Genomic DNA, 26,040 nt, shown 5'->3' on the forward strand with positions numbered 1-26,040 from the left:
TGTCTGTGGTAATTCAGGACGGTTGCAGTATTACCCAATCGTTGCCTCCCTCCGCAATGTATAGCTCTGGAAGGGTTAGTAATCTCCAAAAGAGCTCTAATCTAACCAAATCTGGCTAAGCCCAGCGATCACACTTACATGACACGTTAGACAATCTACTTTTGTTTAGGATATGATTCTGTCTCTCCTTATTGGGCACAGTCCTTCCTCGTTTATGATGTTGCCTTTTTTCTTTCTCGACAGATTAGAACCCGCCACACTAAGCAAGTCATCAGCACGAAGTCATCATGAGCGTGTCGTGGCCCTCCCAGCCGAGCCCCAGCTCACCTTCCACGCCGCAGGAGACCAGTTTCTTCTCGGCCTCCGACCACTCCAAGACGCTGCTGCAGTCTATGCACAAGATGCGCTCGAACGCCCAGGTCAGCCCAGGGGAAGCGGCAGGACTTCACCGGTCCGATCCCAGCAACCTTTTCTCGGGAGGCTCGCCTGACTTTTGTCAGCCTCTTGAGATGTGCAGTTTTCCGGTGGCTTCGTGCTGTTAGAAGGGCCAACTACTGTTTAACTATGAGTATGAGGGCGGCCTCTGTCGCAGGTTGTCAAAATGTCCAGATAAGTTTTAAATGCTAGTTTTGCTTTTGAAAGCCGTCTCTGGCAGCCTTTTTTAGGGTCGCTTCTTTTTCAGCTGTGAGTATATTGTCCTGTTTTGCAACTTGTACGTGAAAACAATACCGTGACAGATCACTGACCGGTGAAATGTGACGATGAATGTACCAGCTTACAGGCCATTTTATCTGCATACCTAGTTGGGATATAAAAAGTTTTTTTTCTTTCCCTTCCGTACCCTTCCGTATAAGCAAAAATGTGAATTCTGCCAGCTGGGAGATAATTTAGAAAACGAATACGTTGCTTTGACCCCCTGGTTCACTTGTGAAGATGAAGTGAGCAGGAGCTCTGAGAATCAGTGGATTATATACGCCAAAGTTACCGTGTATGTAGTTTGAAGACTGTTAGATACCGGTTTAGAGCCATGATTTATGTTTCAGCTCTGCGATGTGGAGTTTGTGGTCGGCGAACTGAAGATAAATGCCCACCGCATAGTGCTGGCAGCGTGCAGCCCCTACTTCAGCGCCATGTTTACCAGTAAGTCCCGGCGCACACAAGCGTAAAGGCCAAGCCTTATCAGACTCGTGTGAGCTCAATGGATTCCTCCGAGTGTTTACGCGCCTTAGCACGACTCACTCTGGAAGCGTCCCGTTGTGCCAAATTGGACCAAATGTATTCAGGGAAGGTTTTGGGAATTACGCGATCGACGCAAAGCTCCTCAAGGCAAAGACAGGTGTCAATTACACTACAGCGGCACGCATCTAACGCTGTTTAGAACCTCCGTGATCCAGACATTTCACCCGCTGCTAAAACACTGCCTTTGAATTGGCATGCGGCCGACGGCCGGCGGGTGGCCGTAATGAGTAAGAGTCGCCGGACAAAGACATCGCGGCTCGCCGGCGACTGTTGAATCTGCGCCAGACGCGCGGCCGGTACGACGCAACGTCGGCGCCCGGCAAAAACACTGAATAGGGGGCGGGGGCGGCTCGATACCTCCCGCCGGCAGCGGGAGCCGGCTCAGGCCAATCCGGCGCCGCCGAGCCCCAACTGGCACTGAAAGCTGGGAAAGCCAGTGATGCGTGGTTGAGCCGGCCGCCAGCAGCCGGAGCCGGCCCGCCGCCGGCCGACTGACCGTCGGTCGCCCGGCCGCCCGGTGACGGGCCTGGCGAACGGAGCCGCTGCGGCGCACTCGGAGCCGATCCCAGCGCACTCGGAGCCGATCCCGGCGCACGGCGAGACGGGACCTACCCGAAACGGCAACGTCACTAGGTGGACCGCTGGGAGCATCGATCGGGTTGTGCCCGAGTTCACTGGGGCTTGGTCAGCGACCGGGGTCAATGAATGGCCTGGCTCCAGTCTGTGTATCCTTTGGCGTGATGCTGGGTGGGGCAGCGAAGCAACACTTGATGTCTTAACTCCAGGGATACCGGCGCGGCGTGACCCGATGTGAGACGCCTCCGGCTGGTAAAACGCAGGTTCAAGCGTGCCGCCAAGTCGCCGTCGCATTCCAGCCGCGCGAGAGTCACGAAACCGTCCTGCTGATATAGACTGCACCGCAAGACCCCAATGCACCGCGGAGCAGCCGCGAGACGTTCTCTGTCTCCCGGAGGGTCTGCGAGGCGCGCGTGCTCACCACGCCTCGACTAAGTGCTCTGTCATACTCAGTCTCTCAACCTCGGCGCTGCGGGGTCGGGCGGAAGGCCGGCAGCGGATGCAAGCCGGCGATCGCTGACGGATGGCCGGGCACGGCGGCCGACGCCGGGCCGCCGCTGGTCGGTGACGGCGTCGCTACATCCCGCCGGTCCCGCTCTCGCCGCGGTGGCCTCTGTTGTGGCCTCGCTCGGCCTGCCCCGTCCGGCGGCCGTCACGGGGGTGCGTCGCGCCGTGCCGCGCCGCTCGCACCGGAAGCGGCCGGCCCCGGCCCCGGCCCCGGCCCCCAAGGCCGTCTCTCTTCCAGAGGCGGTCGGCAGCCGGGATTGGCAGGCGGCTCTCGGCGGGAGAGGGGGGGGGGGGGGGGCGGGGGGGCATGCGGTCATGAGGCGACTGGCCGCCTACCTCGCTGCGGATCGATCCGGCTCCGCTGGCCGGCCGGCCTCCGTCGCCGTGCGCCCGCCGAGCCGGCCTCCGTCGCAGTTGGGCGGCGGCCAGCGGTCGGCGGCGCACGTGGGGTTCAGCTGACGCCGCGAGCCGCATCATCGACGCACTGGAGGCGCCGGGCGGGGCACAAAGGAGTCGACCGCCTCCGGTCTGCCATCTGGTGTCGGCCGTCGGCGGATGGACCGTCTAATGCAGGCGGCGGACCCGGCGCGCACGTCGCGTCCGTTCGCAAAAAAACAAAAACAAAAAGAAACAGACGTGTATAGAACGCAGGACGGTCCGGCAGACGCCTTCGCGGATACTGTGCTGTCATGTGTTCGTTGCATTCGGCATTCTGGATAAGCGATGATAACGGGCAGTGTTTTGTGTTGTCTGTATTAATGGGTCTTGCTTGTAACTAGTACGCATTGCGTAGGTATTAGGAGTTTGACCTTGAAATATATCTAGGTGTGTATGCTTGATTGTTCTGAGGCATTTGTGATTTAGTTTGTTGCGAGCAGTTCGAAGCGCGTAGTATAAATGAAGAAATTACGGAGCATTAACGAATCGCAGCATTAGCATATTAATGGGCATAGTCGTAATGGTCATTAACGGACCATTAATTGAGACAATAGGGCGCTCTGAACACATAGCATACGTTTCCTTTTTGTCTTTATCTACTTTTATCTGGCTGCAACGGCAATAGGGTTTTATTTATTCTGGACCACGCTGGTGAGACTACACTGCGCTCAGGCCATTACGATGTTGCATTACCTCGCCCTGACAACGACCTTCTTTGACCCTTAGGTGACTTGGCCGAAAAGCGACAGTGTCAAATCACCCTGCATGACATCGATCCGCACGCCATCCAGCTGCTGGTAGACTTCGCATACACAGGCGAACTGCAGATCAGCGAGGACAATGTGCAGGTCAGTGACCCAGCCCCGGTACGCCGGACATGGCAGCGGCGCATCGCCATGATTGCTGACATTTCGGAGGGACAACGGAGCGGTGACATGCAGTTTGGTGCATGAACTGACTGACGATGCGCAGACCAGTGTACTGATGCAGCGGTGGCATGCACGAGTCAACGACCCCAGACATGATGACGGGTACATGTGGGCACCTCCGTGGCAATCATGGCGGACAGTGGACTTCCATTGTGATGACGTCACCAAACGGAACTAGTTTTGATCGTCATCGGCATATAAAGAGATGGGGCGAAACAGTGTCATTAGTACCTTTAGAAAGCGATCATTGCGCCGAGATGTGCCGATGTGCATATGGACAGGTCGATATTCGACAAACTTATTACTTAGCTTTTTCTGATTCGTTCAACTCAGCGTCATTAGCAGGCCACAAATCGGTCCTATCGATGACGCCGTCTGGTCGGCCAGTCTCCTGCAATCGGGTGGTCTGACCGCCGCTTCGGTTTTGAATGCAAGGTACGTGCGAAGTGATATATGCTCTGAGGCACGTCAACCGTTAACCACTGTTTTGTGAAGAAATTTCCCTCTGCTTCCGATGATTGTTGGCTCCTCAAGCCGCGGAGCTGTTGTCAGTTTGGTCGATATAAATCCAATTTCGGTTGGTGATGCAAAGGCAGGTTCCACAGGAGGCCATCAAGTGCATGCCTCCATCACTGCCACGCCTAGTTTTGTCCATAAGATTGAATGCTGGGTGTGAAGGTCACACCTGAGGAGCGGCCCGTCCGGACACTGCGCGTGAAGACCGCGGCTTATTTGCGATTCGTTGCGATGAATTCGCTTAGGAACAGCTCCTTGCCAGAGGCTGCTGTAGGGCTCGGCGTCAATGTCCAAGACATGTCGGGCTGCCCGGATGTCACTCACTTTCACCAGCTGGCCCTCGCAAGGTTGCACCGGCCCAGACCCAGAAGAAACCCAGACAGAGGCCTTTCTGTCCCGCCGCTCACTAGGATCGGAGCCGGCTCTGTCCGGCCGCTCACTAGGATCGGAGCCGGTTCTGTCCGGCCGCTCACTAGGATCGGAGCCGGTTCTGTCCGGCCGCTCACTAGGATCGGAGTCGGCTCTGTCCGGCCGCTCACTAGGATCGGAGTCGGTTCTGTCCGGCCGCTCACTAGGATCGTTGCCGGCTCTGTATGCGTACCGATGAGCCAGGCTCCCGGTCAACGGGTTGGACCAAACTCGCCACCAACGACCGACTCTGATTCACAGCTGTCGGGCACTGGTGTTTCCCTGACACGGACTCCTGGCGGGCCCCTGGAGGTGGCCCGACACGTAACCTTGAGGCACTGCATTGCTCCGGACTGCTCGCTTCAGACGGTCCACCTCATTGGTGTCGGACCTCCGGCGACCCCTGGAGCGGGGCCCTGACGTCGACCACCGAAAACCAGGGCCTCTCCTGACGGCGGGCCAGCCGCTGCCGACGGCCTGCCCGTCCCCTGGCGGCCGGTCGGGGTCGGCGGGTCAGTCGCTGCCGACGGCCTGCCCGTCCCCTGGCGGCCGGTCGGGGTCGGCGGGTCAGTCGCTGCCGACGGCCTGCCCGTCCCCTGGCGGCCGGTCGGGGTCGGCGGGTCAGTCGCTGCCGACGGCCTGCCCGTCCCCTGGCGGCCGGCGCCGGTCGGGGTCGGCGGACAGCCGCTGCCGACGGCCTGCCCGTCCCCTGGCGGCCGGTCGGGGTCGGCCAACGCACATCGGCCGACCCGCTCCGATCGATTTCGGGCGCGGTCTGAGTGACGCGCGGTCGAGCCAAGCAGGCCGGGCGCGGCTCCACTCGGAGCAACAAGTCGGTCGCGTCAGCCGTCCGCCGCTGGCATCCGACGACTGTCGCTCCAACCACGACCCCGGCCCGGCGGGGCCCGGCGGCAGCGCTAGGGAACGGCGCGGAGCTGTTCTAGCAGCCAACCGGGCGACAGCAGCCAGCGACCCCGGCCCGGCGGGGCCCGGCAGCAGCGCCAGGGAGCGGCGCGTAGCTGTCCTAGCAGCCAGCCGGGCGGCAGCAGCCAGCGTGTCGCGTCCACCTGCGAATAGTTTCCTGCGCGGACGTCCGCTGCAGAAAACACGGCAGACCGCTTTAACGATGAAGCGGTTTTCGACATCCTCGCTCCCCGGCGTAGTCGTTTTTTTGGTCATTAATCACGTTAATGGATCGTGTTCTTAGGCACCCAATTTATCACGATGAGCTGCAAGCTGAACGTGTCCGAGCAGCTCGCGAGTCGCCAGCGATAGCGCGTGGTCGGCATCACCTCGGCGCGAGTCGGTGCGGCCGAACCCGGCGGGGTCAACGGCCTCTGTCGGCCGTCTCCAGGGTCACGAGCCGCCGACTGTCTCCAGGCGGCCACAAACCACCGCTCTTCATTGACCGGTGACCGGGTAGCGTGTCGCCGACGCTGAGCCATGGCTGGTACAGAATTAACCACCCGTCAGGTGACGAGGCGGAGGCGGCGGCGGCGGCGGCGGCGGGGTCCGTGACTAGGAAGGTGCCGAGCAGTCTAACCGGAGCCTGACGTGCAGCTCCTCCCCACAGCCAACAACGCGTGACTGTGATTTGCCAACTCGTACCTGGCAACAGACAGCTGACCATTACGCCCCATTGTGTGCCAGAAAGAGCGAATAGCTAATGAATACGTATTATTGCGGAACAGAAAGGCAGGCATATGATGTTTATGTGGTGTGGTTTGGCTGATTACGTTTAGTTTCGCGCCGCGCAGCGTGAACAATTAACAGCTTCGCTGCGCTTTGTGATACAAATGCGGCGAAGTGAAGATGTGGTTTTTGAGCATGGCTGAAAGGAGGCTGGTGCTTTTAGCAGTCCTAGGCACGTCTGATACCTGCTCTCCACTCTGTGGTAGTCGTGATAAAAGACAGACAGCAACGTGCGAGACGGCCGGTGCATGACTAATGGGGCCGGTGGGGAACAACTAGGTGCAGGCAGTGTTTCAAGTAGGTCCCGCCACAGCTCGTGCGGGCTCTACATTTTGAGGGATGTGCATAAAACGTTTGGGATTACACATGCCATCGAAAATCCGCAAGTCTTGTGCAAAAAATTGCTCCAAAAAGCAAGTTCGCCCTGCAGCCTAGCCTCGTTCACAATATGGTCAAGCCAACAGATATGTAATATGTGTCACACTAGATTAGGGTAGTGGGGAAGTATGTCAAACCCATACTCCTTTCGGAAATGAAGCCATCATGCTTGCCTTCAGGGCCCTTGATGTTCCATGGAAGTCAGGAACATGGCGGTTCCTCGTAGAGAAAGAGGAAGACAGAGAGAGAGAGAGAGAGAGAGAGAGAGAGAGGAGAGGAGAGAGAGAGAGAGAGAGAGAGAGAGAGAGAGAGAGAGAGAGAGAGAGAGAGAGAGAGAGAGAGAGAGAGAGGGAGAGAGAGAGAGAGAAGGTCTGGTCTAGACCTTTGGTGCCATTCCGAAGCGCTCAGCTCCGAAGTGTCATGCTCCAATCGCTCGGTGCTGCCCTCCACCCGCCACGACGTCACATGTTTGCTGACGGCAAGGGCGGAAATGGCTCCACGAAAACAAACTGACCGAATATAGCTTAGCCGGCCTGTGTATATCTCAACATATTTTGTTACGAAATAACAGATCATGGCGGATATCGTTTCACATTTTCTCCGAGTATGCAGGTCACATCGGATGTCATATTTTCGATGCCACCATTAACCGGGTTCATAACAGCTAGCAGTGGTCGATGTACTACAGCGAAACTACCGCTTACTTCTTCTGTAGAAATCGCGGGCCCCTCGGAGAAGCGATCACTATCTTTCAGCTTGTCACTTGGCCGGCGTTCCTGCAGGAGAGAGGGACGCGCAAGAGCGCAGGCCGACCATTTCCAGCTGCGCAGCGCGCCGCGCTATCGGCAATATTTGGGGGACCGCGCTGACGTCACTGCCCTGGGGCGCCGCCAGCTTTTCTCCGCCGCCGGGCGGGCCGCGTCTTTGTGCCGATCGCCATATGCGGCGGGCAGCCAACTGCACCGGCTGCACCTGCTGCCCCCGCCCTCCCTCCCCTGCGTGCCGAGGCGGCCCGAGTGCGGCCGCAGCACCAGCCGGCTGGCGGCCGGCCGCGGCCGCCGTCCCTCCGCCGCTGGGGACGCGCCGCGGCCGGCCGGGGTCACTGACCTCGTTCGGTCGGGTCACTGACCTTGCCAGGCCCGCACGCAGCCACGGCGCACAAGGAGCCGTTCAACGGAGCGCCGGATGCTATGATTGGCGGCAGGTGGCGCTTTTTGCTGCGGCTGTTTACCCGGCTGCCCGTTTGCTTAATGGTAAGCGCGAGCGTGCGCAGCTTTTTGTTGCTGTTAGGAATCGGACAGAAAGCACTCCTGGAAAGGTGTGCTCAAAAATACTTTACTGCAAAAACACGCACGACTTGCAAATTGTCACGCTACGTTGTCACCTGTAAACGCTTTGTCACTTCAACTGGTGACAACAACCCACTGTACCACCCAGGCAACAGTCTGGGGTGTGGATTTGGGCTTTGGGTTTTAAGTTTCCGTGGTTGGTTACCGGCCGGTCGTGTCACGGGCCTATGCGTCATCTTTGCTGATGTGAAAGCGTCAAAACGACATTTAGAGCGTTAAGTCGATCTAATCTACACAATCTCAGAAACTCATTACTTTATGGATGACCGATGATTGGGATGTTGTGCCTGTCATTCGTCATGGTTTCAAACAATTGCTGGCCAAACGTTAGCACGGCCATGACGCCCCACGTCCTTGGTCATCATTTTACAGACTGGAAACCAGACCGAGCGTAGCCACATTACGCCAATATCGAACCACCGGAACTTTTGGCGCCGCCCGCCGATATCGAACCACCGGAACTTTTGGCGTCGCCCGCCGTGGTGTAGGGCGAGCCGTTTTACGCCGTGTCGTAGCCTCCCGGATTTTACGACGTGGACGTTTACACGCCCCGGGGGACAGATTTCGACGTTTCCGCCTGTCCTAGATCGTGCGAAACTGGACAGAATGCCCGGCCGAATGCTCCGGTATGCCGGCGGCGAGGCAGCTGCAGGGCCGGCCACGGTCGGCGGTGGCTGAAGTGGTCCCGGGTGACCGGGTCGCCCCTGACGGGCACTGCTGGTCCCCGTAGGTCCTGCTGCTGGAGTGGTTCCGGGTGACCGGGTCGCCCCTGACGGGCACTGCTGGTCCCCGTAGGTCCTGCTGCTGGAGTGGTTCCGGGTGACCGGGTCGCCCCTGACGGACACTGCTGGTCCCCGTAGGTCCTGCTGCTGGAGTGGTTCCGGGTGACCGGGTCGCCACTGACGGACACTGCTGGTCCTCGTAGGTCCTGCTGCTGGAGTGGTTCCGGGTGACCGGGTCGCCCCTGACGGACACTGCTGGTCCCCGTAGGTCCTGCTGCTGGAGTGGTTCCGGGTGACCGGGTCGCCCCTGACGGGCACTGCTGGTCCCCGTAGGTCCTGCTGCTGGAGTGGTTCCGGGTGACCGGGTCGCCCCTGACGGGCACTGCTGGTCCCCGTAGGTCCTGCTGCTGGAGTGGTTCCGGGTGACCGGGTCGCCCCTGACGGACACTGCTGGTCCCCGTAGGTCCTGCTGCTGGAGTGGTTCGGGTGACCGGGTCGCCCCTGACGGGCACTGCTGGTCCCCGTAGGTCCTGCTGCTGGAGTGGTTCCGGGTGACCGGGTCGCCCCTGACGGGCACTGCTGGTCCCCGTAGGTCCTGCTGCTGGAGTGGTTCCGGGTGACCGGGTCGCCACTGACGGACACTGCTGGTCCCCGTAGGTCCTGCTGCTGGAGTGGTTCCGGGTGACCGGGTCGCCCCTGACGGACACTGCTGGTCCCCGTAGGTCCTGCTGCTGGAGTGGTCCCGGGTGGCCGGGTCGCCCCTGACGGGCACTGCTGGTCCCCGTAGGTCCTGCTGCTGGAGTGGTTCCGGGTGGCCGGGTCGCCACTGACGGACACTGCTGGTCCCCGCAGGTCCTGCTGCCCGCCTCCAGTCTGCTGCAGCTGAACGGTGTACGAGAAGCCTGTTGCTACTTCCTGCTGAAGCAGCTGCACCCCTCCAACTGCCTGGGCATACGCAGCTTCGCAGGTGGGCCCTGGCTCCTAGGCTGCCACCCCTCCCTGACGTCGGCCACCGCAGGTGGCGGGCCGAGCAAGTGCAGCAAGTGGGAACATTCCGCGGAAATTACTCTCGATCGGCAGGAGGACTGATGTCTGTAGTTTAGCATCTTCAACTACCTGATGTCCTCGCGGATCAAAAAACTGTATCGCGGATACCTGACGCAAAGCATTCCTTTGTCCACAATAAGGTGTAACGAGCGTGGTCCAGAAGTAAACTGTTGGTATATGGACCTGAAACGCATTGTTATTCGTTTTAATCCGCGCCTCGCAAACCATTGACGCACTCCTGCTGATTAGCAGCAATCACGTATGCCAGTGAGGTAACATTTTGAAATTGAAGTTTGTGCTTCTATATTTTGATGCATGCAGGCGTATGCATTTTGACTTATACATTTGAGCCAAAATTCGTCAATATTGTTTTCTTTCTGATGCAAAGAGAGCATGAAAAGGTCGTTTGAGCTCCCCACAAACATACACAAGCACATTCCAAAGCGGCCGATAGTCACACACAAGCACATTCCAAAGCGGCCGACAGTCACACACAAGCACATTCCAAAGCCGCCGACAGTCACACACAAGCACAGTCCAAAGCGGCCGACAGTCACACACAAGTACAGTCCAAAGCAGCCGACAGTTACACACAACCACATTCCAAAGCGGCCGACAGTCCAGCACCGTTCGGGCCTCAGTCAAGCGATGTTTTCAGAAGTGCTTTGCTTTTCAGATGCCCATGCCTGCGGCGAACTTCAGCTCCGGTCCCACAAGTTTGCCCTTCAAAACTTCCAGGAAGTCTGTGGCACGGAAGAATTCCTCTTCCTCCCCTTCAAGCAGGTCAGAACACGTTCAGCACTGCTCCGGCGCGCTGTGTAGCTGCAGACCATATCGCCGTCCGGAGAGCTTTTTCGTGCCGAACTTGCATCAATGGTGGCGTTGGACCGCCGCGAACAGCGGCTCCGGCTGCTTGGCTTTCAAAGAGTTAGCAATCGACCAGCCGTATTTAATCGCAGCCTAATGGCGCCTTAGCTTCTGAAAGCCATTCTGTCGCCATCCATTTAGGCTTAATTTCTCACAGATCTAGACCATGCCAAAATTGTCAGGCTAACAGCCACACCTCATGCTGCACCAGCCCTCCCAACGTTACCAACTTTTGGTGTTCCTTCGATTTCCTGTTTCGCTGCTGCGACCGATGTCCATATTATGCATCCTTTTTGTGACAAGGTTTTTTTGAAACAATGTAAAGATTTATTAGCGCGTATATTGGCGGGAATAAGAGGCCGCCCATTTGCATGCACCTGCCATTATCTCACGGAGTGTCTACACCCGCTGTTGATTTGCTCAGATTCTTCAACATAGCTGTATTTCATACGGCTTTTGTATTTGAAACCGTCATGCCTTCTTGTGTCGGCATTCATAACGTGATGGCGTAATAAAGAAACAATTGCACGCCACCTCTCCTGCCAGGTGAATGAGCTGATAGCCAGCAACCAGATGAACGTGGCGGACGAGGAGACGGTGTTCCGGTCAGTGGTCAAGTGGGTGCGACACGCCGAGGCGGAACGCAAACAGCACGTGTCGGAGGTGCGCAACAACGGACCTGTATGGTGCTGCTGGGTCTGGGTCATTTAACCAGGGTGGGCTCATATCATAAGCTGATAGTGGCGGCATTGTTACCTGAGGCTTCAGTGAATGCGGTGTAAAAAATGCAGGGCACACGGTCGTTTGAGCGGAGGCAGCGCCGTCCGAGGAAAAGCGTTTTGACGTCGGAGATTACGGTCTTAGGGTGGAGCATTAGTACGGGGAGATCGCAGTTTCCAGGAGACCGAATCATCACCCCAAGCTGTAGATTCCTTTCCCGTCAAACCTCACCGTCGACAAACAGAGATGTCAACCTCAGGATGAAGGCAGTTCTGCCTGATTGTGCATTGACGCACGCTGGCTCCGACCCTCGTTGTCAGCCGATGTGACACCTCGCTCGGTGCCGTGCCTGATGTGGGCAGGAGGCGTGAGATGAACCTGAGTCGGCGGGGCCCGAGCGGCGCCTGCTGCGTGGGTGGCGCCCACCCTTCACCTACATCCCTCGTGGCCGACCCTCTGGGAGGCCATCAGCCGACCGGCTATCATTTCTAAATACCGCCCAGCCCGCTATAAAACCCAATTACAGACGTGGACCGTGGTGATCAGCAAAATGGATTATGAATTAGCTATGGTGCTCAGGTTTTATGGTCGGCGAGAAATTATTCGATGCATCCGCGGCCGACCACTGGTGACGCATGAGCGCAGCCCCGCGGAGCGTTTAAGAGCGGTAATTTCACGGTTGAGGGAATATTTGCGGGCCCATGGCTTGAGATGACGTCCCGTGCCTCCGCCCTCCGCCCCTCCCATGCCCCCGTGAGTTACGCGGGTGGCTTGCGCTCATCGGGACGGACATGTTAAACTCTGCCAGTGAGAGCGCTTGCAGTTCCACCAGGTGTGCGTATGTGTCGGTGGATCAGACGTATGTGTCGGTGGATCAAAATTATGTGTCGGTGGATCAAAATTATGTGTCGGTGGATCAGACTGATGTGTCGGTGGATCAGACGAACAGTAAACTTTGACAAATCACCCAACATTTTGTGTACATGATTGTCCGACTTTGCTCCACCTAACATTGAGTCGAGGTGAAATGCCACATCAGCGTCCACCACTGGATGTGATGTTCCGCCATGACCGGCTCCCTCCAGTCTCTGTCGCCAAAAAGGGAATCCTTTGTCCCTTTTTAAAAAAAGGGAACGCGACGCACGTCGTCACGCCTTTTTTGGAGCGCCGGCGACTGCGCTGGTCACAGCGTTCATGGCCATAGATTAGCACTCAGGGCCAAGGCTTAGCGCTCAGAGCCATGGATTAGCGCTCAGGGCCATGGATTAGCGTTCAGGGCCATGGCGCAACCGGGATTCGAACCCCACGTGGGAGTCCAAGGCGCTGTCCATTCGACCATACGTCTCTGCTCGGTGCCGCTCCCGCCGCTGACCCGGGAGCACGTCACCCGAGGGTGTCGGGAAGAACCCCGTCGGTGAATGTCCGACCGGCCGTGCCGCAGCTGATGTCGCACGTCAAGCTGCCGCTGCTGCCGCGCCACTTCCTGGTGAGCACCGTTGACCAGGAGCCGCTGCTGCGCGACGACCCGGCCTGTCGGGAGCTGCTGCTCGAGGCGCTCAAGTACCACCTGCTGCCCGAGCAGCGCGCTTCCATGGCCAGCGCGCGCACCGCCGACCGCCGTCCGGACGCCGCCGCGCCCTACCTCTTCTCCGTCGGTGAGCCGGCTCCGTCTCGTCAGGCTGTATGTGAACGAGGGGTTCCCACGCATTTTACGTCATCTTGTGGTTATACTATACGCTGCGGTGAGAGTAGACTGGCCAAATGCGTTTAAGATAAGCTATCTACCACATTACACTTTCCACAGGTGCAAGGAGCATGACACATTGTCAAACCATCGCTCAGAAACAGTGTCATGCGTCATTGAACAACGCGGAAGCTATTCCCAGGTATCAAGGATAAGACAAAGGATGCATTAAGGCGTCATGGCTCCGCAATTCTTTGACAGCAGAGATGTACGAGATGTACACGGCAGGTATGCACGACAAGCAGATGTAGAGCGGTTCACGCCGCATGATTGTGAAGCCGCGCCGTCCACGTCGCCCACCCCGGTGCCACATTGCCCACACGCTGTCTGGCCGGCAGGCGGCGGCAGTCTGTTCGCCGTACACTCCGAGTGCGAGGTGTACAGTCCTCGGCTGGAGCGGTGGCTCTCGGTGGCCGCCATGAACACGCGGCGCTCACGTGCCGGCGTGGCCACGGCCGGCCGTCGCCTGTACGTCATCGGCGGCTACGACGGCTCCAGCGACCTCAGCTCGGCCGAGACCTACCACCCGCTGGCAAACACCTGGAGCTACGTCTCGCCCATGGGCACCAAGCGCAGCTGCTTCGGCGCCGCCGGACTCAACGGTCTCATCTACTGCTGCGGAGGTCAGGGGCGGCCCGCCGCTGACCGGCTGGAGCGTGTAGGTGTAATGAAAAGGTGGCTGCATCGGACAGCCTGAGTGAAACCCACTTTCGGCATGCGGCGATTTTGATCTCACTCAATGGCAATTTGTCCAACTTAACTAAATGATAAGATATGCAGCCGCCAGCTCTATCGGCTGCTTCATTGCTGCGTCGGTGTTGTGAATTGGCTCAAGGCAGTGTTGTTCAGCCTACAGGCCGCCAGTGACCGCTCCGTGCTGTGCCTTCAGGTTACGACGGCGCCTCGTGCCTGAGCAGTGTGGAGCGGTACGACCCGCTGGCCGACAGCTGGTCCTCGCTGCCCCAGATGCTGTCCCGCCGCCGCTACTGCCGGCTCGCCGCCATGGGTCAGTGGTGACGACAGCGTCTTCAGGCCTGACATGACCTCAGGCCAGGTTTGGAGACGTCCGGTCGCGCTTCACTGTCCAGATCGGTGTTAAAAGCGATGACTGCTTGTCTGCTGTTTTGTCTCAGCCCACGACGGCATAGGTTGTTGACCAAGATCGTTGCATAAGCCTGTTTTTGTATTGCATGTGACCGTGACCGATTCCGTCAGACAACTGCCTCTACGCCGTCGGCGGCTTCGACTCTGCCTCCTATCTGAGCTCGCTGGAGCGCCTGGACCCCAGGGTGGGCAAGTGGATGAGCCTGCCGCCCATGTCCAACAGGTACGGCTCCTTCACTCGTAGCGCCGTGCATGAATGGCTCGACGTCCGAGTGCACCAGTAAGACTGCGAGGGCATGGAGCGAGTGTTCAATAACAGATGTGAAGCTATTTATTACTTTCGTAACATAGACACTACCAAAGCTGAAGTAATCCAGCCAGACACCATTGGGAACCTGTAAAAAGCAGACTGGTAATTCGGAGCCGGAGTCGAAAAAGCTTAAATAATAGAAAGGTTATAATAAGTCGAATATAAATATACAGCAGGCTAGTAAATAATTAATAGGTTAATAATAGCTTAAGTCGGGGTTAAAAAAGCTTCAAAAACATGGCAATGCCTGCTCCAGTCCGATGTCATCTCTGGGCGCCTTGCATCAGACAGTCTTCAAGAGGAGGAATGAATGAAGAGTTGCACTTCTAGTGGCTGAAAACTGTATGGAGCTACGACCAGTGGTTGAAAACTATGAAGTCCCAGAAAGCGTGATAAATGGGCAGCATCGGGACGTGCCAACTGACCCTTCCTCACAGTTCAAACGAGGAATACTCCGCCGATGGCCTCGCTCCTAGTCATGCCATGCTATAAATTCCTAAGTTGAGAGATGTGAGCTAGTTCAGCAAATCATCTTCATAATTTACCTCTTGACCAGTCAAGACTGACGTAGATACCCTTGTGCTGTGGAATGCTCCAGCACAGTCGATGTACGTCCGGCTCTCTCTCTCTCTCTCTCTCTCTCTCTCTCTCTCTCTCTCTCTCTCTCTCTCTCTCTCTCTCTCTCTCTCTCCTCTCTCTCTCTCTCTCTCTCTCTCTCTTCTCCTCTCTCTCTCTCTCTCTCTCTTTCTCTCTCTCTCTCTCTCCTCTCTCTCTCTCTCTTCTCTCTCTCTCTCTCTCACCTCTCCCTCTCCCTCTCCTCTCTCTTCTCTCTCTCTCCCTCTCTCTCTCTCTCTGTCTCGTGAATAAATCCTGCATACAAATATCTGAAGAATAGTCGTACTCATATGCATTCTGGTATAATGGGAATAGGAGGCCACACGAACTCGGTTGATTCATTTCAAACATTTCGGGCAAGATTGGGTTCCACTGTGACGCCCGGTACGTTTCATGCAGATGGTTATTGGAATTCTCATCCTGGGCCAGGATTGTGCTCGATGAAATTATGGGCATCGCTACAAGGGACTGTAGATCATCTTTCCACCGCCCGCTATGCAATGGGAAAATAAAACCCATCAATTGCGTAGCTTTTCCAAAATCTGAGGAAGCTGAGGATAGACAAGAGGGTTTCACCAGCTCTGCAAGGGGTGTGCCTCCGCAAGAGGCATGGTTATCCCTCAGCAAAAAAAGTTAGCGACCTGGTGTGCAAACGCAGCGGAATGAGCGGCGTACCGCCGGAGTCACGCCGGAGTCCGTGACGCGTCTCCGGACGCTGGAGCCCGTGACGCGTCTCCGGACGCTGGAGTCCGTGACGCGTCTCCGGACGCTGGAGCCCGTGACGCGTCTCCGGACGCCGGAGTCCGTGACGCGTCTCCGGACGCCGGAGTCCGTGACGCATCTCCGGACGCTGGCGCCCGTGACGCGTCTCCGGACGCCGGAGCCCCGTGACGCGTCTCCGGACGCTGGAGCCCGTGACGCATCTCCGGACGCTGGAGCCCGTGACGCGTCTCCGGACGCTGGAGCCCGTGACGCGTCTCCGGACGCCGGAGTCCTTGACGCATCTCCGGACGCCGGAGCCCCGTGACGCATCTCCGGACGCTGGCGCCCGGGACGCGTCTCCGGACGCTGGCGCCCGGGACGCCCCGCTGGCACGGGTCAGAGGTCTTTGTTATTCCTGGTGGCCGCCCACTCGCGACGCCCGTTGTTCCGGGGTCGCTGAGAGCTCCAGCCGCGATTCATGGCTGACCTGTCGTGTAAAACAAACTCCGTCCATCGGCAGCATGTAGCTGGTTCTAGGTGTGGGTGTGGCGTGATGCATGTTTGGATTCGACGAAGCTAAACGTCGTGTCAGTGCGAATCACCGCCGGTGTTTGATGGGAGAGAGGGATGAGACGACGGGTTTGCGAAAGCGGTGGCAGCTTCCTCGCTCTTCTGGACAGACATTGCGTAACAATTTGTCCGCAAATTTACCCGCAGATCACGCGACACATTGTTTCTCCTGATCCCACGTCATCTCTGTCACGATCTGCCATGTCTGTCCCCGCGTCACGACTCTGTTGTCTGGTGGGTGAGCCTCCTCGAGCAGGCCGAGCGCTGTGCAGGAGTTACGTCCGCCAGCTGCAGCGTCCGCGCGAGCAGTGTGGCCCGTAAAAACGGCGCAGAGTAGCGGTGAGAGTGTGTAGGGCAGCCCCAATGCTCCCTATCTCAGAACTAGGCATTTGGTCAGCTTGTTAATGGTTTGGAGCATCTTGTTATTTTTAATTGACTCCCTCGATGCTCGTTGTTTCAAGCTATTCCTATTTGGCATTCAGTGATATTATGAACGCTTCATTGCGCAAGACAGAGAAATGTGTTAGTAAGATTCCTAAACCTTCTGGTGCTATCTGTATTATCTGCAGAATGCATCACCCAAAATGGACATCATCACTTCATCACTCCAATTTGAGCTTCCATCTTCTGACCTCCCCTGCAGGTACGATAGCCCGCAGGCAAAGTAAATACCTTCTTGATAGGTAACGACCCAAAAATGTCTTTCATCAACTTACTCAGACCCCCATTTCTATGAACGAAACGTGTAGATATGCGTATTCATCGGTAACGCACGGCATACGCAAACCTACATCACAGTAGCACAGCGGCGATTTGAATCGGCTACCAACGCTCATGCCAGCCACCGTACGGCTATAGCCTATCATCCCTGTGCCTTTGTTCTGTTAACACGTTCTGCCTGTGTCCACCCAATCCGATGCATCTACGCTGTCGGTCATCGATTTCACTGTAGCTCTTTCCGTCGATTCCAGTGCGGTTTCGTCCGGAATGTGTTCGGCGTCTTTCCGTCCAGTCCAGTGCGTTTACGCTCGGCATGTGTTCGGCGACTTTCCGTCCAGTCCAGTGCGTTTACGTTCGGCACGTGCCCGGCGTCCTTGTGTGGCTGGTCGGCCGCGGCGCCGTCTACGCGTGAGCCTGGCTCGTCCGTCACAGCAGTGGGGCGGCGCGCTGTCAAAACACGGCCCGTCGCGCCGACCAGGCCGGCGTCGATCATCGAGCCGCGCCCGGCCGCCGGGACCCCGCTGTCCCCGACGCCGGCCGCCGGACAAAACAACACCGCCGCCCCCACCGGGCAGCTCGGCGCGTCGGAGGACTCGGCACGGCCGGCCGAGCGGGGAGGCGGCGCGGCGGTGGTGTGTGGCGCCGCCGCCGGCTGCGGCACCAGTTGACGGGCAGCTGTGTCGGTCAGCCCCGTGGAAGTGGTGTCCGTGGCGAAGGTGCCGCGTCTCCTCGCCGAGGACGGCCGTCCATGCACTTCCGGTGGTTCCTGCTTTGTTTGGGCGACGGCTTCCGTGCAATCCAGTCGGGCCGTGCCTTGTAGGGAACGGCCGTCCTTGTGTTCCAGTCGGGCCGTGCTTTGTTTTAGGGAATGGCCGACCGTGTGTTCCAGTAGGTTCGTACTTTGTTACGGGAGACGGCTCCGTGTAATCCAGTCGGGTCATGCTCTGTTGTATGGAACGGCCGTCTGTGTACTCCGTGTGGTTCCTGCCTTGTTTGGGGGTACTGCCGTCTGTGTACTCCCGGCGGGTCGTGCTTTGTTCTGGGGGACGGCTTCCGTATAATCTCGACGACTCTTGCTGTGAAGACGACAGCCGTCCGCATAATCTTAGTGGTTCGTGCTTTATTCTGGGGGACGGCTTCCGTGTAATCTTCGCGGTTCATTCTTTGTTGTGGGGGCGAGTTCCGTGTAATCCTAGCAAATCGCGCCTTTTTTGCTGAAGACGGCCGCCTGTGTAATCCCGGCGGCTCCTGCTGTGTTGTGTGGACGACTTCGGTGTAATGGCTGCAGGTCGTGCTTTGTTGCTGTGGACGACCGCCCGTGTACTGCGGGCGGGCCACGACGCCGGCGTGCCGCTGTGTCAGCAGTGGCGTGTCAGGGACATGACAGGTGCCGCCGTGGTACAAGCCTGCCACCGACGACTTGACGGAGCGTGGGACCGGTCGCCATTAGTCAATAGACCGACCGCGTGCAGACGACATGGACCAAATTGGCAATATATTCGGTCATTGCCGCAACTTGCTTCAACTGTGTCCGGTGGTTAAAGCCGGAATTGATCATTTACGTCACGTTTGTTCAGCTTTTTATGGGTTTCATTTTTTCATTGTCATCCTCTGTTGGAAGCCTGTGGTCTAAATTCTTCTGCTTTTGCCGTATTTAGAGGCGTATCGCCAACCGTTATGTATGCATGCATTATGCGTTGAGAGTAAGTTATCTGCTGACATGTCACATTATGTAATGACACTGCCGTGCTAGATTAAGGCGCTATGGGATGGGCGGATCGATTTGACGCCCCCATTCCCACCTTGCCAACATAACTTCCGAATGCTGTAACGCGGTAATGTCAGTCTTTGTTTAACTGTGAGGAAGTGACCGATCCCACAGGACCAGAAAACACGATCATTTTCAAGACCTCTCACCTGTAGCCGATAAAAGCCAGGCCACAGTTGCCAGCGAAGTCAATTCTTTGTGTAGTCTGCAGGCTAATGCAATGAGAAAGTTTCAGAGAAAGTCACACGGCCTTGAGGTGACTGCAGAGAGAACGTCACAATCGAAATTAGGTTGATAACTTATCAATATCAACCGTCACAATAATTAGGAATAATCATCCCGATCATTATTTTCACCTTCCAAAGGTCAGATGAAATCACTGACCTGAAATGGCCGTGGATGATGTTTCGCTTGAAAAAGATATCGTGGTTTACGTTGGTTACGTCGGGTCTGACTACACTTCCGATAATAAATTGGTATTTGACCTTTTTAAACTTAGTTGACCCGGAGGTTACGACCTAGAAATGTTAAAATTTCGCACAAACGAAGTCTCAAACAGCCATGTATGCCCTGTGGATTTTTGTCTCTAGCTGTTACTTTTTTACATTTCAAAGGGGTCGAGTTGTCGACGTCACCGGCATTGAATACGACCTCGAATACGACGCTGCCCGGGCGCGTGGTATTCAACCGGCCACCCGGTGGCGTGTTGAGGGACCACTAAAGCGGCAGTCTACACGTAATACGTTCAAAGCAATCCTGAGCAAGCTCTTACTCCACCTTCCAATTCTGGAAAGCATAAGACAGCCCACCATAGAGCAGGACGGTCTCGTTACAAGGCGGCGCTCGCTGGACTCCGTTCTCACGCGTGGGAGCACCTCATCTGTGTCTCGACCAGCATTTCAGGAGGACGGCGGGAAATATGCCCAAGTTGGAAGCGAAATGCAGTTTGTAATGGGGTGTGTGGCCTGGAAAAGTGGAGTAAAGTGCAGCTCATATAGCCTTCGGCTATATGAGCTCTCAACTATGTGGGCCACCCAACAGATCAGCTGACGTGCATCAGGCAATGTTGGCGTCTGCTGGATTGTGACGGGAGCCAGCATGTGTCGATGCAAAACACGTGTCCATGCGAGTCTCGCACGTCCTGGGTTCTTTCCGTTGCGGTCATGGACCGAGCTGCCGCTCCGCTAGACACCGCCGGCCGGTGTCAGCGGCTCTGTGTCAGCGGCTCTGTGCCAGCGGCTCTGTCAGCGGTTCTGTGTCGGTGCCTCTGCGTCAGCGCCTCTGTGTCAGCGGCTCTGTGTCAGCGCCTCTGTGCCAGCGGCTCTGTCAGCGGTTCTGTGCCAGTGCCTCTGCGTCAGCGCCTCTGTGTCAGCGGCTCTGTGCCAGCGGCTCTGTCAGCGGTTCTGTGCCAGTGCCTCTGCGTCAGCGCCTGTGTCAGCGCCTCTGTGTCAGCGGCTTTGTGTCAGCGGCTGCGATGGTCGGCCTCGGCTGCCGCCCGCCCACCACCGACCCCTGTCCGCCAGACGGAGCAGCTGCGGCGTGGAGGCCGTCGGTGACTGGCTCTACTGCGTTGGCGGCAATGACGGCACCATGTGTCAGTCCAGTGGCGAGAAGTTCAGCCTGCGCAGCAACACCTGGGAGAGCGTCGCCAGCATGCAGTCCCGCAGGTCAGAGCCGCCGCACTAGGTCAGGTCAGGTCAGGTCTGGGACGGCGTGCGGTAACGCAGGCTACAGGCTGCACTGCAGGGCGGTGCGTACGTTACGAGCGGTGCCTGCATTGCGTAGTCGAATCGATTTAGGCTGTGCTGATTGTCAGCTTTGAACTGAACTCATGTCACGCTGGTTATAGCCTAGCGGGCTGTCTGAAGCGGTAAATGGATGACGTCACCGAGCTGGTGACTGCAATACAGGTAAGGTTTGCGGGTGACGTTGGTCCCGGCGCAGGCTTACATACGGCCCGACGAATGTCGTCAAACATAGCACGTCAGCAGACGGCTGAAGCGCGCCGGCGCCGTCCGCCCCGCCGCAGGTCCACCCATGAGCTGATCTACATGGGCGGCCGCCTGTACGCCGTGGGCGGCAACGACGGCAGCTCCAGCCTCAACTCGGTGGAGAGCTACGACGATCGACTGAACCGCTGGAAGCAGGAGCCGCCGATGAACAGTCGGCGCAGCTCGGTGGGCGCCGCCGTGCTTCACTGTGTCAGCCTGGTGAGTGTCGACCGCTGGTTCTGGCGCCGCTCCTAGGTGGCAGCACGACCGCTGGTTCCGGGACCGCTCCTAAGTGGCAGCACGGTCGTGGTTCCGGGGGCCGCTCCTAGGTGGCAGCGCGAGCGCTGGTTCTGGTGTCGCTCGTAGGTGGCAGTGCGGTTCTACCGGACTCGGAGTGGAGGACTGGTGGCGGAAGGACCGTTGTGTTTTGATACAAGTGTAGCCCATTGAAAGAGACGGCCAGATGTGTCGCATATGTATCCTTAGTAGTGGGGCACGTGATGTTCTTTAGTGAGTGATGACAGTGTGATTCTGATATTTATTCTTAACGAGTGGCATAGAATGCGCATGCTCGTGAAAAAAATAGCCAGATGGCTCGCATATTTTTATTTGTAGTAGATAGATGACATTTATGCAGATCTCAGCTTAGATGAGGAGTACCTTTCAGTTGTTTGACGGCTGTTTCTCCCAACGCTTAATTCTATGGAAACGTTTACATATGTAGCCTTTGAGTGTAACCGTTTTTTGTGTGTACCGATGGTGTGATGCAGAACTATGGGTGATGGACAGGACTGAGCCTCTTTATGGCTTAATTCTGTCCCATGCAATCAGCGACCATCCCCTGCAACATGACTTTGTATCTGATTGCGAAGCGTGCCTTTATTCTATATGTTTAGTTGTGGTACACTAAATGATTCGTCCCTCTCTACTATTTGTTTCTTTGCATGCTGTACCGCGAAGGTCGCATTCAAAACCACAATACTATACGTGCGCAATGCTGTGCACACATAGTGTCTTTACCTGACAGGTAGCCCCTGCCAGCTGCATGGGTTCGCAGTGCTGCGACGGTCTGGGTTGGGCTCGCCAGAGGATTCGGTCATTCTTTATTCCGGTGTTTTGTCGTCCCACGAACACCTCTGCCAGGATAATCAGGCAGCTGACTTCCGAGCAGATCATGCTGAGACCGGAGGAGGGACACGGGCGCGGTTCGATACAGATATGGATGCGGTCGGTTCTGACATGAAAAGCGTATTTTTGTAATGAAGCTGACTGAATGGCCATCCGGCAAACCGTAGCGTCTGTTACTTAGTGACTGGTGCCCGGTGACTGGTGTCCAATGGCTGGCATCCAATGACTAGTGCCCGATGACTGGTGCCCAATGACTGGTGCCCGATGACTGGTGCCCGATGACTAGTGCCCGCTGACTGGTGCCCAGTGACTGGTGCCCGATGACTGGCGCCCGATGGCTGGCGCCCAACGACTGGTGCCCGTTGACTGGTGCCCAATGACTGGTGTCCGGTGACTGGTGCCCGGTGCCGGACAGCATCCCAAGCTGTGCAGGTGGCTCAATCTGTGGTATCTATCCCTATATGTGCGCTGAATACGAACTGGAAAACCACTGCGGGTGGACTTTGGGCTTGTGGGGAGAGGTTGGCAAGTTGGCTTTGAGCTGGTGATGTCATTCAAACCGACAGAAGGAGGCTTCGCATAGCCAAACATGGTGTCCGTATGCGGGGTCTCTGATGATATTCCCAACGTGGGTTTAATAACGTCTCTGAAGTCGGAGAACAAATGAAGATGGCCGGCCCATGCTGACATCTCGGGAGACAACCTGACCTGAAAATTAATTTTTATGTTCATGTAATTTTCAGCTTCAAAAAAGGGTTAGCACGAGCATTCTACAGGCAAGATCGGAGGTCACAAAATATTTGTACGGCAAAATTGTGGGGCATGTCCGCTAGCCTTCCTCCTCCTGAATGAATACACCCATATCAAAATGTGAGTCCTGCTAGTGGGCACGCATGGTCCAGTATGGGTCTGCTGCATCCAACGTAGTGCTACCTTTATTGCAACCGGTTTCTGGGCGTATTGCTTATTATACTGGTAAGTAGCGCATGGACGGAAGAGCTGCGTGAGCCGCAACCGCTTAAATAGGCTAGGTGTCCCGTATGTTGTTTATCGCTGTTTTTTCATTATTCGCCTTGCTGCTAATATCACAATCTCACAATTTGGCGGTAGTTTCATGGCGTTATTCGCCTTGTTGCTGATATCACATTCTCACAATTTGACGGTAACAGAAATATTAACCAGACGTTATGCATCTCACTTGTCAGCACGGCCTCGATTCAATATAATGACGGTGCAACCAAGATCACTTGAAGCTCTGCTGGCTCCCATTTGGACCAGTGCCCTCATTTTGACAAGACTGGTTTGGAAACCCCACATTGCCCCGCATTGACTCCGTGGAAGCGCTTCACCGACGCCGACCCCAGAATTTCCACTACTTTAATTTGCATTTCTGTAAGAAACTTTACTGACCAGCGACCTTGCTTTGCCGATACCTTGTTGACTTACAAAGCATTGACCAAGGTGTCCGCTCTCTGACCTTTGCAGTGGCTGCGCCAATCAAAGAAGGCTGTTCAACAGAATTGTTATGCCAACTGACCGCTGCAGGCCACGCGCCCCTAAAAACCCAACCGCTACTAGATTCCAACCCTTGCCTTAACAACGAAGCACTAAGCCTTGTTGCTGTGGACCAGCGTTTGAACGCATGCCGATCATGCATACTAACTGGAGACGCGGCCCGCGACTAGGCACGCAGCCCACTGACTGAGGACGAGGTCTACTGACTGGAGACGAGGTCTATTGACCGGAGACGGGGTCTTCTGACTGAAGGCGAAAACCACCGACTGGGGAAGAGGTCTACTGACTGGAGATAAGGGCCACTGACTGGAAATGAGATGTTTTGACTTTGGACAGGGATTGTTGACCGGAGACGAGGCCAACCGATAGTAGACGAGGCCCATTGACTGGAGATGACGGCCACTGACAAGGGACGAGGGCCACTGACTGAAGACCAGGTCTACTGACTAGAGACGATGCCTGCTCACCGGAGCCGCAGCCCACTAACTGATGGTGCAAACCTCTAACCAGACTCGCGGCCCACTAACCGCACGCCCTGTGTCCGGTCAGGAACGGCTGCTGCGCGGCAAGCAGTGGAGCACAGCACCCCTGACGGCCTCGCTGACCTGCGCCAGCGGTGCGGCGCGCCCCACCAGCCTGTACAACAGGCAGCGCGAGACGGCCGGCGGCGATAAGGTGCGCCGCGACCGCCGCCTGGACATGGCGCACCGCGGCACCTTGTGATCGTCGGCCGCCGGCTGCCTGCGCGGGTGCATCTGCTGACGGCGACACCAACCGGACGACCTGACCTCTATCAGTTGAGGCAGATGCCGATAGATGGCGGGATCCACAGCCTGTTGCGAGGCAGTTGTCCGGTCAAGAAGTCAGATGCAGCGTTGTGCAGGGGTCTGACCCCTGCCCTACGGTGGTATTCAGAGCAGTCGGATTGCAGTGTTCGTTACGTTGTCACCCAATTCAGACCTACTCACCAGCGCACACGCGGCCATCACAGGCGCCACTATTCAACAACCCCTGTGCGGAACCGGATCACACCACAGAACCTGAAGCCCCACCTATTCCAAGAGATTGGCTGAAACGTTGTAGGACTACCTTCAGCGAAGACACGGAGCCTAGCTGCCGTTTCGTTGAGCATTTTCCGCGCAGGGCGATCGGGGAGGGATTTGCCCGGGTTGAAAACCAGCCCGCTTGGACAGGTGTCCACTCACTGCCAATTTACCACTGCCCGCGCGCAGCTAATAACAGGCCGCACTGCCAGAGAGCGCCGAGAGGACTGAAACAGGCGGCTGCTAATACACCTTGCCGTTCTGACTGCGAGTGAAACGGACTGTTACCTCACTTGGCGAGCGTTTAACGAGAGGTGCATTACAACGAAACTAGGTAGTGGCTACGGTTGGTGATCAGGCTACTTATTCCAACGAGGGAACAAGGTAAGTAGCGCAGTTAGTTCAGACACGACTTGGACGATATCATTCAGGAGGAATGGGAGCACGACTATGGGTGCACCGCCCTTGCAGAACTGGGATTGTTACGTTCAGCGCTGTTCCTGTTGCTTCATACGTAGTTGCACATTCCAGGGCATGAAATGCTTGTTGACCTGTTTCTAAACACGAGTAAATTTCATGTTCCAGCTAGCAGATGGATTATCAGCTCTGTCTCGTTTTGTCTAGTAGCGGTCAGCATTAATTTGCAGTGAGTGATTGATTTGCAGCATTTAAGTGAGCGATTCGAATAAGGATCTTCAAAAATCGCGCTTACCTAGCCATTCGAGCTTGTGACTTTTAATGTCGTTTCGAAGGCTATGTAGCAAACATTGGCATGGACTCTGCTTTCCACCTGTTTTTAACCTGTGAGCACATTCCAGCAGTTTATTTGTTGTGTACGCATGTAATGGTAAAGCGGCTTTGCAGCTGATTGTTGTTTGTTCTGACTGGCATTTAAATGCACTGAATGTCACTTTCCATCGCTGGCGGCGCGCCAAAAGTTAATGGCATGTTTTCACACGTAGGGTACTCGTTTTACGATATTTTGACGTTATATATCAACTAAGCATGTTACCACACATCAGGCACTATAATGAGGAGCGCGCCGCCCATACTTACGTCTGCCATACAACACTGCCGACAAGCTATAGGCGGATGTGTCCAAGTGAGCGTGTTGCATACGGAGTAGCCACGCCTTCAGTCACTGCCAAAGCGGGCGTTGATGACAAGCAAAGCGTTATGGTTATAGTGTGTCCACGTGTGCGACTGGGACGGTCACCACCTTCGCAAGTCGGTTCCCACCAGCGACCAGTCAATGCGACACTGCGTGGGAACCGAACCCAGCTCCTTGCGTTCACGACTCGTACCCCATCTCAAAAAGCGAGACGGCAATGTGCGCCATTTTCCGTTCACATTCTGGGAGCGTGTGAGCCGAAGCAGTTCACCCTTACTTAACATGTATATTTTTAAGCCATCAATGTGAGGAATCAGTGACACTTGTGACA

At 56.5% G+C, this 26,040-nt stretch overlaps 1 protein-coding gene across 2 annotated transcripts in view; it reads left to right on the forward strand.

Moving 5' to 3' along the window:
• Window positions 1-24,673, forward strand: part of LOC119099153 (kelch-like protein 17) — a 36,557-nt gene extending 11,884 nt beyond the window's left edge. Inside the window, exons 2-14 of one of the 2 annotated variants that reach the window (XM_037222257.1) lie at window positions 244-419; window positions 1,044-1,140; window positions 3,487-3,608; window positions 9,607-9,721; window positions 10,478-10,584; window positions 11,215-11,331; window positions 12,830-13,043; window positions 13,471-13,755; window positions 14,022-14,138; window positions 14,348-14,459; window positions 20,445-20,588; window positions 20,951-21,131; window positions 24,105-24,673. In XM_037222257.1, the coding sequence (XP_037078152.1) occupies window positions 288-419; window positions 1,044-1,140; window positions 3,487-3,608; window positions 9,607-9,721; window positions 10,478-10,584; window positions 11,215-11,331; window positions 12,830-13,043; window positions 13,471-13,755; window positions 14,022-14,138; window positions 14,348-14,459; window positions 20,445-20,588; window positions 20,951-21,131; window positions 24,105-24,278 (1,917 nt within the window). In that variant the 5' untranslated portion in view covers window positions 244-287 and the 3' untranslated portion in view covers window positions 24,279-24,673. The remainder of the gene's footprint in view (window positions 1-243; window positions 420-1,043; window positions 1,141-3,486; window positions 3,609-9,606; window positions 9,722-10,477; window positions 10,585-11,214; window positions 11,332-12,829; window positions 13,044-13,470; window positions 13,756-14,021; window positions 14,139-14,347; window positions 14,460-20,444; window positions 20,589-20,950; window positions 21,132-24,104) is intronic. The other variant, XM_037222258.1, reaches the window with a different exon arrangement.
• Window positions 24,674-26,040: the final 1,367 nt, after the last annotated feature.

The sequence above is a fragment of the Pollicipes pollicipes genome, unplaced genomic scaffold (assembly GCF_011947565.3).
Source record: "Pollicipes pollicipes isolate AB1234 unplaced genomic scaffold, Ppol_2.1 Scaffold_4740;HRSCAF=5597_pilon_pilon_pilon, whole genome shotgun sequence".
NCBI classification, from domain to species: Eukaryota; Metazoa; Arthropoda; class Thecostraca; order Pollicipedomorpha; family Pollicipedidae; genus Pollicipes; species Pollicipes pollicipes.